This window comes from Ranitomeya variabilis, chromosome 1 (genome assembly GCF_051348905.1).
Source record: "Ranitomeya variabilis isolate aRanVar5 chromosome 1, aRanVar5.hap1, whole genome shotgun sequence".
Taxonomy (NCBI): Eukaryota; Metazoa; Chordata; class Amphibia; order Anura; family Dendrobatidae; genus Ranitomeya; species Ranitomeya variabilis.
Window position 1 is genome coordinate 115,047,215 of NC_135232.1, and position 18,459 is coordinate 115,065,673.

Genomic DNA, 18,459 nt, shown 5'->3' on the forward strand with positions numbered 1-18,459 from the left:
CACAAAATTATTTAATTAGATAGCAAAATCAATAAACACAATGGGTGACGATGCACAAAGCTACCATTTATTAGTCTAGGGGCCAAACTGCACATCCAGACTCTTGTATTAATGAGGCCAAACACATTCAATTAATGTTAGCAAACCTGACGCCATTTCTCACACAATGGGAGAAAGGAGGAGCGGGCAGCGGGATATCAGCATGCCTAATCCTTTTACTCCTTGGGCAGCTGAGTTATCGGTCTCCATCTTGTAGGTAGCTGTCGGCTGAGGGAGCATATGGAGGAATGCTCGGTGCCCATCACTAGTAGTCTGTAGCTAAAGGATATGAAGGGGTTATTTCTAAAATGCATATTGCTACACCGTACGAGGGTTTTAGGATGACTGACCGCTATGACAGGCCAGAAATGAGATTTGCACGGCTTGTCTGCCGGATCTCTGCATCGGATTTGCTGTGGATTTGTGTTCCAGATTCCACAGACATTCACAATCCATGTGAAAGGAGAGCACGCTGTGATGTTTTTCATCTGTAGAATGTTCAGCCTTTGGCCGAATTTCCCAGATTTCCGATACGGTGGCTTTAGGAAGGGCTGGGTGATGTCCTAAAGTCACCTGAAGAATTTGTTGCAGATTGTTACCAAATCTGGCGTAATCGTTTTGCAATGTGTGAACACGGTCTCACAGTTCAATAAATAATGTGCTGGACTTCCCGTAATAAAGTGCCGTAAGGAGTGGCGCAGGCTGCATATTTCTCCAGAGCATTCGGGTCCGTTACACTTCTCCCTGGCCTTAGCTGTGATATTATTGCACTAGGCAGGGTTTAGTGGTCCTTCTAGTCGCCTGGAGCAGACGATACACGGGGTAATTTGGAGGAGGGCTGGTAGCGGTAATAATATGGTAAATGTTCTGGAAAGCGAGTTCAATCAGATGGAAGAAATATCCCTGACGGGAAGCGCTGGAGAACGCTGCTGGAGGTGGCCGGCATCTGGATGTCTCTATTGCAGGCTGATCCCTTCCGTGCGGCAGACCCAGCCATTCTCCTTCCTTCTGAATATCTATTACTGTAGCTTGGCATTAGGACAGGCCGGACGTCAGCGCACACTGATAAGGGATTGGTACTGTCATTATGCCCCAGGGCCCTAGAAAGCACTAGGTACTATTACATTACTGATTTGCTCCTTTTTACAATATTGGCTTCCGCTTCACTTTGCATTACAAACGAGAGCCAAGTTCTCCAGCTACACATAATGAGGAGCTAATCCGGGACTCCCAGGAACACTCATGGTTACAATACAGAGCGGAGGGCAACGCTTCCACTTACATCAGACATTTCCCTAATAACCTGGCAGCAGCAAAAACCCCAAACAGCACTGTTATGTGGCACACGAGAAGTGCCTGAGAGCAACAATACGCAGCACCCTCCGATTCACAGGTCGGTAATGCTGGCACAGTAGGGCGAGATGCAAACCCACGTTCGAGGAGATATGGCGCTAAATAAAGGCCGCCCTTTAAAGGGAATATCAGCAGATATTTGCTAAGTCATCTGAGAGCAGCATAATGTAGGAAAAGAGACGTATCACTTAGTATTTACTGTGGGACACAGTGTTTTGCATGTAGCAGAGCTCAGAAAGCTGCCCCTCTGCCCACAACACAGCTTTCTGTGTACATTGTGTATTGACAGTAAGCTGCTAATCAGAGGAAGGGGTGTGGTTGAACCAGGAGGCACAGGAGCTTTAGTCTGAGCAGTGATAATCTCCTGCTGATAAATCATTTATTGTGTGGATACAACAGCACACAGCCTAATAAGTGACACATTCCTGAAATCTGTGTCTCAGCCCCTACCTCATGCTGCCCTCAGATTATATAGTAAAACCTGCTGACAAATTCCGTTTAAGGCTTCTCGAAACACGACACGTTGACTTATAGGATTTTGTTATACTCGTGCTCCTTTTTTTTATGTTTTCATGGATTAACATTGCAATAAAGAAGATATAAAGTTTTGAGAAGTGCTCTTGCACTTTTTTTGGATCTCTCTACATCTCCATTGTAGCATAGGCGTATATGCTGTTTGTCCTGTCGTACAAATATCTTATAGAACTGCATGTGATATAAAACTGGGTGAAGCAGATTGCTGGCATTGGTACATTGTGCACACACGCATGTACACCCTCCTTGTATGCTGACATTATATCTCACTATTTATAATTGTTTTTCAGGTTATGTTGATGAATTTAATATTATGTAGTATTATTATTATTATTATTGTTAGTGATTGTACCAGTATTCCAGTCTTATAGAGGGAATAGGATAAGGGAAATTCAGCTCAGTATGTTCTGATGCATCTTGTCCCTTGTTCTGCATGTGTGCCACAATGCGGAAAATTAGATAAAAAATGTTTTGTTTTTTTTGCCTCCAGCTTTGACCAGTAGAAGGTAAAAAATGTTTTTTTTAAATCATTTATTCGTCCAATATTAAAAATATACACACTGGCAGCCACAAATGTCCATAAACAACGCGTTTCAGCTAAAAGCCTTAATCATGTGTATGTTTTTAATATTGGACTAATTATTGTGATATTTTTTTTTAATTTTTACTTTCTACTGGTCAAAGCTGGAGAGCACTTTTTCCTCCTTTTCTGCATTGTGGTATTCCAATCTTGTGGCTTTTATTGTTCTAGGTTTCGTCATAGTCCGAACTGTTGGTATCTGAGGAACTGGACGATACATGGGTGGATTAGGAAATGTCTCCAGTATGGAGCTTCAGACAAAGCCTTGTATACTTTGAAGAATAAGGTAAGACTTATTTCCTCTAGGACCCTTCTCATTACCTTGGAAAGAAAAAACAAAACATTTATGGCATGCTGTGAGACTTGTCAGTAAGGTTCAGACCACATAACCTCACGGCCAGGAGTCACATTTATATACATGATATTCATAGTAACATAGTAACATAGTTATTAAGGTTGAAGGAAGACTTTAAGTCCATCTAGTTCAACCCATAGCCTAGCATGCCCTAACATGTTGATCCAGGGGAAGGCAAAAAACCCATGTGGTAAGAGTAACTCCACCATGGGGAAAAAAATTCCTTCCCGACTCCACATACTGCAATCAGACTAGTTCCCTGGATCAACGCCTTATCAAGGAATCTAATATATACCCTGTAACATTATACTTTTGCAGGAAGGCATCCAGTCCCCTCTTAAATTTAATTAATGAATCACTCATTACAACATCATACGGCAGAGAGTTCCATAGTCTCACTGCTCTTACAGTAAAGAATCCGTGTCTGTTATTATGCTTAAACCTTCTTTCCTCCAGACGTAGAGGATGCCCCCTTGTCCCTGTCACCGGTCTATGATTAAAAAGATCATCAGAAAGGTCTTTGTACTGTCCCCTCATATATTTATACATTAAAATAAGATCACCCCTTAGCCTTCGTTTTTCCAAACTAAATAGCGCCAAGTGTAATAACCTATCTTGGTATTGCAGACCCCCCAGTCCTCTAATAACCTTGGTCGCTCTTCTCTGCACCCGCTCCAGTTCAGCTATGTCTTTCTTATACACCGGAGACCAGAACTGTGCACAGTATTCTAAGTGTGGTCGAACTAGTGACTTGTATAGAGGTAAAATTATGTTCACCTCATGAGCATCTATGCCTCTTTTAATGCATCCCATTATTTTATTTGCCTTTGTAGCAGCTGCCTGACACTGGCCACTGAATATGAGTTTGTCATCCACCCATACACCCAGGTCTTTTTCATTGACGGTTTTACCCAGAGTTTTAGAATTAAGCACATAGTTACACATCTTATTACTTCTACCCAAGTGCATGACCTTACATTTATCCCCATTAAAGCTCATTTGCCATTTATCAGCCCAAGCTTCTAGTTTACATAAATCATCCTGTAATATAAAATTGTCCTCCTCTGTATTGATTACCCTGCAGAGTTTAGTGTCATCTGCAAATATTGAAATTCTACTCTGAATGCCCCCTACAAGGTCATTAATAAATATGTTAAAAAGAAGAGGGCCCAATACTGACCCCTGTGGTACCCCACTGCTAACCGTGACCCAGTCCGAGTGTGCTCCATTAATAACCACCCTTTGTTTCCTATCCTTGAGCCAACTCTCAACCCACTTGCACATATTTTCCCCTATCCCCATTATTCTCATTTTATGTAACAACCTTTTGTGTGGCACCGTATCAAAAGCTTTTGAAAAGTCCATATACACTACATCCACTGGGCTCCCTTGGTCCAGTCCGGAACTTACCTCTTCATAGAAGCTGATCAAATTAGTCTGACATGAACGGTCCCTAGTAAACCCGTGCTGATACTGGGTCATAAGGTTATTCCTCTTCAGATACTCCAGTATAGCATCCCTTAGAATGCCCTCCAGGATTTTACCCACAGTAGAGGTTAAGCTTACTGGCCTATAATTACCGAGTTCAGTTTTTGTCCCCTTTTTGAATATTGGCACCACATTTGCTATACGCCAGTCCTGTGGTACAGACCCTGTTATTATGGAGTCTTTAAAGATTAAAAATAATGGTCTATCAATGACTGTACTTAATTCCTGCAGTACTCGGGGGTGTATCCCATCCGGGCCCGGAGATTTGTCAATTTTTGTGATTTTTAGACGCCGCTGTACTTCCTGCTGGGTTAAGCAGGTGACATTTAATTGGGAATTTTTATCACTAGTCATATTGGCTGCCATGGGATTTTCTTTTGTAAATACTGATGAAAAAAAGTCATTTAGCATATTGGCTTTTTCCTCATCCTCATCTACCATTTCACCCAGACTATTTTTAAGGGGGCCAACACTATCATTTTTTAGTTTCTTACTATTTATGTAGTTGAAGAATATTTTGGGATTATTTTTGCTCTCTCTGGCAATGAGTCTCTCTGTCTCAATCTTTGCTGTCTTGATTTGCTTTTTACAGAATTTATTTAATTTTCTGTATTTATTTAATGCCTCCTCACTACCTACTTCCTTTAATTCTCTAAATGCTTTCTTTTTGTCCCTTATTGCGCCCCTTACAGCTCTATTTAGCCATATTGGTTAAAATATAAACTTATTTGTGTCCGTTTATGAAACTGCATAAGAACTGCATATCTTAGATCTGAGACTGGAGAACTTGACTTTGTCGGAGTGACCGTGTAATCCTGACATTAAGGGATCCTGACAGCATCTTTTGCCCATAGGAGGTTTTCTGAGTGCTTTATCAGTCTCCTAATAATGTATGTAATGATCCCTAAACTCTACGTTTGTGTGTTTAAAAACGATGTTCAATCCTCCCTCACTTCACAAATTGCTGTCAGTCATTCATACGACATGTTGGGATTGCACCCACAGTAACGTGACCGACATCCCATCATGTGCAAGGAGAGCAGGCAGTCAGAGAAGAGAGACGGCTTCTCCTCCCCACACACGCAGGGATGACGGTCACGTTGCTGTGGGTGCAATCCCAACATGTCGTATTAATGACTGACAGCAGTCCCGGAAACGTCTGTACCCGCACAGAGGGTGGATTCAAGATTGTTTTTAATCACACACATGTAGAGTATAGGTATAGAACCATTAAGAGTCTTGACGAAATTCTCCCAATACCTCCTATTGTAAATCCTGATGTCAGGTTCCCTTTAAGATGAGCATGTTATGAGACCAGCTAAAGAGGGAGAGAGCTCATGAGTCAATGTGTATTCCGTCGCACTCGCCTACCAGACTGACAGCTGCAGCTTGTACTGAGCGGTGTTAGATCTCAGCAGCAGGAGGGACACTGTGGGGCTGCCAATCAGCTAGGTGGCATAGAACAATTTAATAAAGGGTTATATCATGAAAGTGTGTATACCGGCTTCATCAGGTCTAAATGCCAAAAGAGTCCTAAACTAATCTGAATCCCCCTTCCTATTTCTTTAGTCATTTGAGTCTGACCCTCCCTCAGGTTTTATACTGCAGCTATGGGTACCAATGTTACCGCCTTAGGAAGTAGTGTGCTGCTGTAAGTCCTTACTTGTGTGATAATTTCAGAAATAATTGTCTGTTGCCTTTATAGGTTCAGTATGGCATTTTTCCAGATGACTTCACATATAACTTACTAATTGATACATTCATAAAGAATGAACATTGGGAAGGTACGGTGTGCGTTTTTTCTGCCCATCTTATATACCATGTCTTATTTTTCATGTGTGTCTGTCCATCATTGCGTTACATATTACAGCAGAGTGTGAGGTTTCCTCTCATTGTGAGACTCTTATTGACTAAGCATGCCTTATTATTAAAAGGACATGGTAATCTCGGCAATGTGTGGCTTATCCACCGGTTACATGATGGGGTCCAGTCGTCAGGATGGACCCACCTCATTCACACATTGCTGGCGATGGAGAGGTGGAAAAATCTTAGGAAAAATTGATGTTTAGAGGTTTCAAATCAAAAAGTGGCTGACATAGGAAACCCCGGCAAGTAGATACACAATGTAATATATATTGTTATTGGTTAAAAGGACAACAACAACAAACACCATACACATATAAAAGTGCTCTCTGAGTACACTTAGTGATAAAATGCCTAGTCTCTGCACCTGCCTGTCTGCAGAGGTTGGCACCCTGTGTATATAGGCGAGTAATGAGTCCAGATGCCCGCCTTCCCTGGTATTCCTTCCATTCACACCCAGTATGGATGAGTGTGTAAATGCTGCGCAATAATAGTGATATCTAGGGCAGTCACAAACTGCCGCCGAGGAGTGGAGGCACCATTATACCCATATACACAGTGTGCCAACCTCCGCTGACAGGCAGGAGCAGGCACAAGGCAGTTTTATAGTGTACTCGGAGCTCTCTTATTTGTGTACGATGGAGAGGTGGCCATACACGCGAGGTTCTCTCCTTTCACTAGCGTGTGAGGTGTAATACTTTGCCAGCCATGCTCTCTGTTCTGTCTTCTGAACCTCCAAATAAGTGAACAATGAGCGGATATGTCAAAGATGCTTGTGATGAAACCGTTCCAATAACCCTTTAGGCGAAGTTCACACTGGGCATTTTTGCTGCTTTTTTTAACCTTTGTGCACACGTTCAGGTTTTTTCGCGGTTTTTCGCTATAAAAACGCGATAAAACCGCGAACATTAAGCATCCTATTATTAGAATGCAATCCTCAATTTTTGTGCACATGTTGCATTTTGTTCCGTGGCAGAATCACATTCCGGAAAAGCATGTTCATTCTGTGGAATTGCGGCGATTCCGCACACATGGGAATGCATTGATCCGCTTACTTTCCGCATGTGGCTATGCCCACCATGCAGAAAGTAAGCGGATCATGTGCGGTTGGTACCCAGGGTGCAGGAGAGGAGACTCTCCTCCAGGCCCTGGGAACCATATAATTGTTAAAAAGAAAAATAATTAAAATAATAAATCATGATATTCTCACCTTCCGGCGTCCTCGGCATCCTTCCCGCTCCACGCGATGCTTCCATTCCCAGTGATGCTTTGCGGCAATGACCTGTGATGACGTAGCGGTCTCGCGAGATGTACGTCATCTAGGGTCATTGCCACTAGGCATTATTGGGAGCGGGAAGGTTGCCGGGGCCGCCGGATGGTGAGAATATCACTATTTTTTAAAATTATTTTTAACATTCGATCTTTTTACTATTGATGCTGCATAGGCAGCATCAATAGTAAAAAGTTGTTCACACTTGTCAAACACTATGTTTGACAAGTGTGACCAACCTGTCAATCAGTTTTCCAGTTTTCTGTAGCGATGCTACAGATCACTTGGAAAACGCTAGCATTCTGCAAGCTAATTACACTTGGAAAACGCTAGTGTTAAGCGGAAAAACGCATGCCAATTCCGCATGCGTTTTACCTGCAGCACAGTTGTAGAATTGCCGCGGAAATTTCTCCGGCAATTCCGGACGTGTGCACATAGCCTTAATGCCATTTTATGCTAATTTACCTCTGCGTTTTCTGTGTCTATGAGATTTCAGAAATCTCATGCACGTACCTTAGTTCTTTTTGTCATCAGTATTTTGTGGTTTGCATGAATTTTTGTACATAGAGCATGTCACTTCTTTCAGTGGTTTTCACCCTTTGAATTGAATGGAAAAGTACGCTTGAAAAAACGCTGCAAAACCTGCATTTTTGCTGCAACCTCTGTACTCCAAGCGCTTGGGTTTTGCTGCAGAAGAAAAAAAAACGCAGTAAAAACGCCCAGTGTGAACTTAGCCTAACCATCAAAACGCATTTTGTTTTCTGCACTTTTAATTTTCTTTTTTTCCACACGGCCCCATTTTCCAATAGAGAGAATTTTATTTTTTCCTATTGATCTAGTTTGTTGGACCAGCTTTGGTTTTGTGGCTTGAGTTAAAGTTCCATCATTCACTTTACCATGTAATGTGCTGAAAATGTTTTAGTTGGGGGTGAAATGATGGAATGTACACGGAATTCCGCATCATCAGGAGGTGAAAGGGATTTCCTGGATTTGGAAACAAAACCCTGTTCCCCAGCTGCAGTGTGTTTAAAGGGAACCTGTCACCCCCCCCCCCAGGCATTTGTAACTAAAAGAGCCACCTTGTGCAGCACTAATGCCTCCCTGGCGATTTCACAGGTATGAGGGACCAAATTCAAAAGTGATTATTTCTGCAGTGCAACGAACAATAACTAAAAGAGCCACCTTGTCAGAATGCAGCATTTGTGCTGCACAAGATGGCTCTTTTAGTTACAAACGCCTGGTGGGGGTGACGGGTTCCCTTTAAAAAGAAAAAAAAATCCAAAATGCGCCTTACTCACCTTCTCCAGGTCCAGAGTTGATTCTGGTGTATTTTATTGTCTGGAGTGCTGACATCATGTCGATAACACTTCAGCCGGTCAGGTGAGTTCAGCAGCTCTGCGTGGCTTGTGCCATCAACTTGGATAGAGCCGTTGATATCACGAGGTCGACATAACTGCAGACAATAACAGACAGCTTGAAAAGCAGCGGAGACTCAGCGCTGCATAGGGGGAAGGTGACAAAAACATAGTTTTGTTTTGTTTTAAATTTCTTTTTATTAGTTTTACACAGGATTATTTTTTGAGAACAAGCTACTCCTGGGGAAAACCCATTCATGGAATGTTTGTATGTAATGGAATGAAGATGTGAAATGCTGTGGGAAAGTACCTTCCTTTAATAGTGTGTGTCTCAGGAATCACGTTAGACCTTTATCCTCTGTGGATTTCTCCCCACGTTGCGTCTTCCAGGAGCCCTTGCGGTGGTGGCTGAGATAATGCTGCAGGAGAGTTTCGATAACATCTCCACACAACTTCTCTCTCTCTATGCTTTGCACAAGTATCTGTCTGGAAATCCACAATTAACGGTAACTTTATACATTTTTAAGTGGAATTGTTTTGTACTTAGTGTAAATTGCATTTTTTTTTAGATTTTTCTCTTCCTTTTCCTGTTTGACGCCGCTTCCAGCCATCCAGCTTAGTGTCAGCCTGAAGCGTGCCCTATGCACAGTAGTGGAGCTGTGCTGCAGGATCAGGGTGGTCCGACATATTTTTTTTTAATAGTCACTTAGCCTTAGTGTCATCAGTGCAATACTAAGTTCCCATGATGAGTATTTGCTGCATTTTTAATTCTGCATATTTTCCACAGCATTTCAGCACCAATTACCGTAGCTAATTAAAGCTTGTGGGTTATTTTCAATTGCTTTTTAATGCATTTTTTAAGGTTTTTTATCATGCTTTTTTTCCTCTGCAGTGTTCCCCTCCTTTTGGTATGTCATAGCGTACCATAAATAAAACTGTTTCCGTTACTTACCTTTTATTAAACTTTATTGATGTACAGATTACATGATTTTTTACTGCAATTCCACTGCAGAAATGCAATATGAACTTGTGTGTTTTTTTTCTTGTCTGCAGATTTTTCAAATTTTCAAGTCTGTAGGGAAATAATGCAAATAAAACACATTTATTGATTTCAAGGTTGCACCACAAGACAGTTTGCGCAGCATAAAAAATAATAATAATAATAATAATAATTAAAAAAAAGCACAGCAGGGAGGAGATATACAATGGCACATAAAAGTTTGTTATTGTGAACAGTTAAGTTGAAAATGAAATCTCTAAAGGGGCTAAAGTTAAAGATGACACATTTCTTTAGTATTTGACAAAAAAAAGTTTTCAACTTTTACATTTTTTAAATTACAAATAGGAAAACGAGCCAATGCAAAAGTTTGAGCACCCTGAATGGTTAGTACCTAGTAGAAACCCCTTTTGAAAGTATCACCACTTGCAGACTCTTGTTTGAGTGATTTTCATCCATTTTTTCTTGGAAAATTCTTCCAGTTCTGTGAGATTCCTGGGTTGTCTTGTATGCACTGCTATTTTGAGGTCTAGCCACAGATTTTCAATGATGATCAGATCAGGGGACTGCGATGCCATTATAAAACCTTGAGCTTACCCCTTTTGAGGTAGTCTAATGTGGATTTTGACGTGTGTTTAGGATCATTATCCATTTTTAGAAGCCATCATCTTTTCAACTTCAGCTTTTTTACAGATGGTGTTATGTTTGCATCAAGAATTTGTTGAAATTTCATTAAATCCATTCTTAACTCTACCCTTGAAATATTCCCCGTGCCATTGGCTAAAGCACAACTCCAAAGCATGATTGTTCCACCTCCATGCTTAAGGGTTGACGAGATGTTCTTTTCCAGAAATTCAGTGTCCTTTTTTCTCTACACATACCGTTGATCGTTGTGTTCAAAGAGTTCTATTTTAACCTCATCGGTCCACAGAACTTGTTGAGATGTTCTTTTGCATACTTCTAACACTGAATTTTATGGTAAGGATGCAGGAGAGGTTTTCTCCTGATGCCTCTTCCATGAAGGCGATATTTATGCAGGTAGACCAATGTACCACAACTCCATAGTCTGCTAAATCTTTCTGAAGATCTTTTGCAGTCATGTAGCCATTCTGATTTGCCTCGCTAGCAATACTACAAGCTGCTCTCACTGAAATTTTTCTTGGTCTTCCAGACCTTATCTTGATCTCCACTGTTCCTGTTAACTGCCATTTCTTAATAACATTTCAAAAGAGCAACTTGAAATTGCCTTGCTACCTTCTTATTGCCTTCTCCTGCTTTGTGGGCCTTCACCATTTTCTATTTCAGAGTGCTAGGTAGCAGCTGATTAGAAGAGCCCATGGCTGTTTTTTTTTTGTTTGTTTTTTTGGCACAAGGCTATAGGGACTTTTGCATTGTCCCATTTTCCCTTTTGTAATTTTTAAAATGTAAAAAAAGAGATTATATATATATATATATATATATATATATATATATACACATACATACATACATACATACACATATATATATATATATATATATATATATATATACACATACATACATACATACATACACATATATATATATATATATATATATATACATATATATATATATATATATATATATATATATATATATATATATATATATATACATATATATATATACATATACACATACATACACTGCTCAAAAAAATAAAAGGGAACACTTAAACACCAGAATATAACTCCAAGTAAATCAAACTTCTGTGAAATCAAAATGTCCACTTAGGAAGCAACACTGTTTTACAATCAATTTCACATGCTGCTGTGCAAATGGAATAGGCAACAGATGGAAATTTTTGGCAATTATCAAGGCACACTCAATAAAGGAGTGGTTCTGTAGGTGGGGACCACAGACCACATCTCAGTACCAATGCTTTTTGGCTGATGTTTTGGTCACTTTTGAATGTTGGTTGTGCTTTCACACGGGTGGTAGCATGAGACGGACTCTACAACCCACACAAGTGGCTCAGGTAGTGCAGCTCATCCAGGATGGCACATCAATGGGAGCTGTGGCAAGAAGATTTGCTGTGTCTGTCAGCGTAGTGTCCAGAGGCTGTCAACGCTACCAGGAGATGTGGAGGGGGCCGTAGGAGGGCAACAACCCAGCAGCAGGACCGCTACCTCAACCTTTGTGCAAGGAGGAACAGGAGGAGCACTGCCAGAGCCCATTCCCCAGACCTGAATCCGATTGAACACATCTGGGACATCATGTCTCGCACCATCCACCAACGTCACGTTGCACCACAGACTGTCCAGGAGTTGGCGGATGCTTTAGTCCAGGTCTGGGAGGAGATCCCACAGGAGACCATCCGCCGCCTCATCAGGAGCATGCCCAGGCATTGTAGGGAGGTCATACAGGCACGTGGAGGCCACACACACTACTGAGCATCATTTCCTTGTCTTGAGACATTTCCACTGAAGTTGGATCAGCCTGTAACTTCATTTTCCTCTTTGATTTTGAGCATCATTTCAACTGCAGACCTCCGTGGGATATTAGTTGTGATTTACGTTGATAATTTTTAGGCTTTATTGTTCTCAACACATTCTACTATGTAATGTATAAAGATTTACAACTGGAATATTTCATTCAGTGATATCTAGGATGTGGGATTTTAGTGTTCCCTTTATTTTTTTTTGAGCACTGTATATATACCGTATATACTCGAGTATAAGCCGACCCGAGTGTAAGCCGAGGCACCTAATTTTGCCACAAAAAAACTGGGAAAACTTAATGACTCGAGTATAAGCCTAGAGTTGGAAATGCAGCAGCTACTGATAAATTTCAAAAATCAAAATAGATACCAATAAAAGTAAAATTAATTGAGACACCAGTAGGTTAAATGTTTTTAAATATCCATATTGAATCAGGAGCCCCATATAATGCTCCATACAAAATATGCCCCATATAATGCTCCATAAAGTTCATGATGGACCCCATAAGATGCTCCATACAAAAATATACCCCATATAATGCTGCACCAAGGTTAATGATGACCCCATAAGATGCTCCATATTAAAATATTCCCCATATAATGCTGCTGTGATTAAAGAAAAAAAAAAATGACATACTCTCCTCTCGTCGCTGCTCCTCTGCGCCGCTGGCTCTCTGTAGTGACTGTTCAGGCAGAGGGCGCGCACTAACCACGTCATCGCGCCCTCTGACCTGAACGTCACAGCCAGAGGACCCATAAGACACAGCGCGGCGGTGGAACGGGGACAGGTGAATATCGCATGGCTCACCCTCCCCCAGTCCTACTCACCCTCCTGGTGCTGCATATCAGTTCCTGCATCTCGGGCACCGTCATCACTCTTCCTATCTTCCTTCCTATGCTGAGCGGTCAGTGATGCCGCTCATTAAAGTAATGAATATGCGCTCCACGCCTATGGGAGTGGAGACGCGTGCATATTCTTTACTTTAATGAGCGGTACCATGTGACCACTCTGCACAGGAAGGAAGACAGGAAGAGAGATGCCGGCACCCGAGATGCAGGGACTGATATGCAGCAATGACACCAGGAGGAGGAGTATGATGTCTTCTGCTTCCCCACCCCCTCTCCCCCGCCGGCAATGAAAATCTCGGCTTATACACGAGTATATACTGTGTGTGTGTGTGTGTGTGTGTGTGTGTGTGTGTGTATGTATTTATAATATTTTTTTTTTTTTTGGCTAAAATACAAAGGAAATGTGTCATCTTTAACTTTAGGCCTTAGAGATCATGTCATCAACTTTCTGAACTTTCTGTACTGTTCACAATAACCGTTATTTTGACCAGGGGTGCTGAAAAATTTACATGCCGCTGAATATATAAATCATACGCACTTTGTTGGAGCTGTTAGACGCTTATTTTTTTTTACACAAGAAACTCTGCAGCAGCTCTTTGTTAATGCCAGCTAAGGTGGGTTGGGTAGAGCACGGCCTGACCTGTACTCCCTTTAGTTTAATCAAAGACATTCCTTCATTTTAATAAAGGAAATAGAATTTTGTGCCCGTGCCATGGGAAGAATAACATATTGTTTGACACTTGTTTTATGTAAAAAAAAATTTTTTTGCCAATTTAGTGGGAACAAGAAAGAAATCTTGGCGCATCGCTGGTGCTGGCAGGCTTGCATCAGGAGAACACAGTTGGGCTCAGTTCTCAGCTGTATGGATACACCCTGTTGGGTAAGGATCGTTTGTCATGATTAATACTCATGTATCATACTTGTTTGTAATGGGTTAATAGTTGTGGCGACCTATAGTGTTAAGGGGACTCTCTGGTTTATACTTTTATTTTAAGCTTATTATTATGGCAATCTGCGGCTATTTATGGAGTTCTCATTTAGGGTTCTCATCCATTGGCCAGAGGCAAAAGTGGTTTTAAAGACCATCTTTCTTCTGTCACTCAAAGAGAGGGGTGGAAAGGTGCACTGAACTGTTCAGCCACACCAAGGGTGCACCAAGCGCCTCTTTTTTGGTTTGAACAGTCGTTCTGTGCTGACCGACTCCCTTTAACCCCTTATTTCAGGGATCCCCAACTTGTGGCTTGTGGCTATCTGCCAGCTTGGTGCATTGGCACAACATCTGTCAAACAGCTGTGAGGGGCAGGTTTCCAGATGGGGCTTTGTAAGAAGCTCAGAGCATATACTGGGTGGGGGAGCTGGAGATAGAATGATGCTACCAGTCAGAGGAGTGCCTAGAGCTGGGTGCAATGGTGTGGTAAGTATGCTTGATGTAAGAATACTGAATAGGGGTACGGTAAGTATCCTGCCTATAAAGGGAGGGGCACAAGTTCACAGCTTGCTTTTTGTACAAAAGCTTTAGCTGTCTTTATACCAGGTTCTCAATGTCGCTGCTGTTGGGCGAGGAGGCACTGAATGTGGCTCTCGCGGTGAGAAAGGTTGAGCTCTCCTTCCTTAGATGTTGCAGTGAAAAGCGACCCATGGCATCATGGTCTGAGAAGTTCTCCAAGGACTGTCATGAGGACCGTGGCAGTTGCAGCAAATAATGTTTCATTTTTTTGTTTTTTAATCATTCATTGTAGAAATCTACATATTTGGTACTGTAGGAATCGTAACGACCTGTATAAATGGCCGAATAAAGTTAAAACAGAGAAAAATAATAGCGAAAATGCTGTTTTTTGTTGTTTTTTTTGCTTTAAATTCGTATCAACATTAACCCATCCCAGAAAAAAACCAGGTCTTCATTGGGCTAGATTTGTGAAAAAGTAAAAAATAAAATGTTATGGCAGTTTGCTGTGTGCATTTTTGCTACTTTTCATAAAAAGTGACTGCCAAAGTGTTCGGTCTATATGAAGACCGGACAGATATGCATGTTTGGGACTTCTGCCGTGTCACGTACCATCTATATGGAGGGGAGATAATTTCTGCATCTGATGTGATCACTTCGTCTTACAAGCACAGTCTCTGATCTCTGCCTCCTTTACTGCCGTCTCCTGCTAGCTCACACAATCTTATTTCACGTTTCTCCACTAAAGCCTGAGGGCCCAGCCTGCCACCGAAGGCTACATGTAGTATAATGGACCGGTCACGTCTGCGAACGTGGTCACCAATCTTTTGCCCTCCGAGCCACAGATGCCATTATGAAATTGGGAAAATGCAGTTAGCTTATCTCATTCCGGGGACACATCCATGTTATTGCTGCTTGCTCTCTAAACACCGGGATTGTGTTGCCAGAGGGGGGAAAATATGATGTGCAAGGGACAGATGAAGGTGATAATTGCTCTAGAGACTTCTATCCTGGAAGTCGTACAATGCGTGCTGCAGCAGCTGCTTTTTTCTGAAGATAAAGCTTATTCCCCTCAAGATGGCTGTTTATTTAGGCTCAAGGCCAGCGGTAGGAGTTCACCATGCTGCTCTTGGCAAGTTATAATTATATTGGATTTTGTTTGTGAGCAAAACCCCCCAAAAAGAGAAAATGGAACATTTTAATTAAAAGTGTCTTGAGAAAGGAAATGGTGGGGAAACAAATTTCAGAATTTCTCCTTATGGGAAGGAGGATTCCGATAATCTCTTGCATTCAGAAGTATTTTAAATACAGGATTGTACTTAAACCACTGGAGCCACCGCAGCTGCCGGGAAAGGTTTATTGCTTTATCAAATACGGGCCTCTTACTCGGCATCGCTGCCAAAATTGTGGGAGGAAATGAAAATCTAAAATATGAAAATCTAACTTGATTCCTCAAATGTGCACGGACCAGTTTATATGTATATTCTGTTGTGTTTAGGAAATGTCGAAATTTCCAAAGGTCTGCGAGCGGTCTACACCCAGATGCCCCTGATGTGGAAACCGGGTTATTTTCAAAGAGCCTTGGATGTTATGGAGAAGGTGTCTCGGCTGCCCGGAGAATGCAAGTTATGCCAGGATACTGTGAGTGCGCCGCGTTTCACCAAGTATTATCCGAATACTGGCATCGTGCTCGCTTTCATCTTTGGCATTGGTACCAAGATGGTTTGGTTAATGGTACTCATCTTGTCCATTGCAAACAATCTAGTGGGAAAATGCAACGCTGCAATGAGCCTCGCCCAAACCAAACGCAAAGCTCCGGTGCCATTATTCACTCAATCTTTCAGTTATTCTACTCACTCGCTTATAGAGTACCATTCTTTCCACTGCACTGTCCCCATTGGGGCTCACAATGTAAATTCCCTATCACTATGTCTTTGGAATGTGGGAGGAAACCGGAGAACCTGGAGGAAACCCACGCAAACACGGGGAGAACATACAAACTCCTTGCAGATGTCCTTGGTGGGATTTGAACTCTGTGCTGCTAATTAAAAAGGAAAGATCCGTAGCCCTTTCCATATTAGTTTGAAATTAAATTCTATGGACTGGGAGAAACATGTTGTAATTAATGACTCCTGAAAATAATACTTAAGTTGTGCACCATTTGACTTGTGATAACATTACAGGTTTTGGAATCTTCTCCCAAATTGCCACTCCTATGTCTATTATAAAGGAATTGCAATGCTTGAATTCCTGATCAGAGGGCTGTACGGCAGGTGCTCTGTGTCCACTGTTCTGATGACATAAATGACTCTTATGTCAAAGGGTCTTTAATGGTGAAAAATTATTTTAAATCAGTTTTTTGCCGTCAGTCACAATCCGTTGGATCGACGGATCCGTCTCAGATTGTGAAAAACTGATGCGATGGATTTGTTTTTTTTGACGGATCTGACTAATTGGATCGGAGCATGGTCAGTTAAAAAAAAAAAAAAATGGAATCCGGGACCCATAGGCTTCCATGCTAGCAAACGACAGATGGCGATGGATCCGTCACTGTCCGTTTTTTTGACGTAGACAAAAAACGTTACTATGACCGTCGTCTCTGGCCGCCGGACAAACAATTTTCGACTGGTCCTGCGAGCGACGGATGAAACTTGAGGCAATCCTTCGCAATCTGTCGCTAAGATGCTGCTGTCCTCACCAGGGCTGTGGAGTCGGTTAGGCTTCTTTCACACTTCAGTTGTTTGGCGTCAGTCTGCTCCGACATAGTGACGGATCCATCACAATTGTTGAGAAAACTGTCCTAACGGATCCGTTTTTTTGACGGATCAGTTACTTGGGGGTTGTCTGGGAAAAGTATCTACTTTTTAAAGCATGTGCAATTGAAAAAGCGGATTGGGGCGACGGATCCGCCGAAATGACGGTCGCGATGGATCCGTCGCCCATAGGCGGCCATTCGATGGAATGGCGGACGCGACGGATCCGTCGCAAACCGCCATTTCGGCGCAGACAAAAAACTTTATAATGTCTGTCAATGTCTAGACAACGTCCGCCAAATTTCAACGGATCCGTCGCATGGCGGATGGAACGGACAACCATCCGCCACAATCCGTCGCTAATGCATGTCTATGGGAAAATAGCGGATCCGCAAAAAAAAAAAATGGCGGATCCGCTATTTGAGGAAAATGGCGGTTTCAGACTGACGCCAAAAGACTGAAGTGTGAAAGAGGCCTTAGCTAAACCTCTGACCTCAAATCCTCAACTTCCCTGACTCCGACTCCACAGCCCTGGTCACTACTGAGCATGTGCATAAAGTGCAGCACGGATTCATCTCGACTAAAAGCCGAGATCCTTAGATCAGAAACAGAACAGACATTTATAGGACATTTCATAACTTTCCCAAATTCCTACAGCACATATCGCATTGTACTACTGTCCCAATTTATTATATATTTTAGGAGTCGAAGTCTGTCGATTTTATATTGACTCCACCAAAATGGATACAGACTCCGACTCCACAGCCCTGGTCCCCACTAGATCTCCTGTATCAGTGCAGCTTAATTCCTGGCGTGATTTCCCTTTCTACAGCTCTTTAAATGTTGTGTGTTTTCCTACCTACCTGGAGGCTGAGTGATCTGCCCTCGAATCTTCTGTGATCTAACATGGACACCCTCCCCTTTCCTGCCAGGCACAGAGCACTGATTTTGGTCAGATTGTGCTAGTTAGGTGAAGAATTCTGCAATGGTAAAAATGATAGGATAATTTTAGACTATTTATAGAATTGGTTAGTTGTGACTTATCAATCAATTGAAACAATAAAAAAAACATAATGGTGAAGGTGTAAATGGCCTTTAGGATTTGTACAGCTGCC

At 41.9% G+C, this 18,459-nt stretch overlaps 1 protein-coding gene across 1 annotated transcript in view; it reads left to right on the top strand.

Annotated features, from left to right (window-relative positions):
- MRPS27 (mitochondrial ribosomal protein S27) overlaps positions 1-18,459 on the top strand; it is a 116,493-nt gene that overhangs the window by 73,361 nt on the left and 24,673 nt on the right. Inside the window, exons 5-9 of the mRNA XM_077287901.1 lie at positions 2,678-2,792; positions 6,055-6,133; positions 9,228-9,343; positions 13,925-14,027; positions 16,090-16,232. Of these exons, the coding sequence (XP_077144016.1) occupies positions 2,678-2,792; positions 6,055-6,133; positions 9,228-9,343; positions 13,925-14,027; positions 16,090-16,232 (556 nt within the window). The remainder of the gene's footprint in view (positions 1-2,677; positions 2,793-6,054; positions 6,134-9,227; positions 9,344-13,924; positions 14,028-16,089; positions 16,233-18,459) is intronic.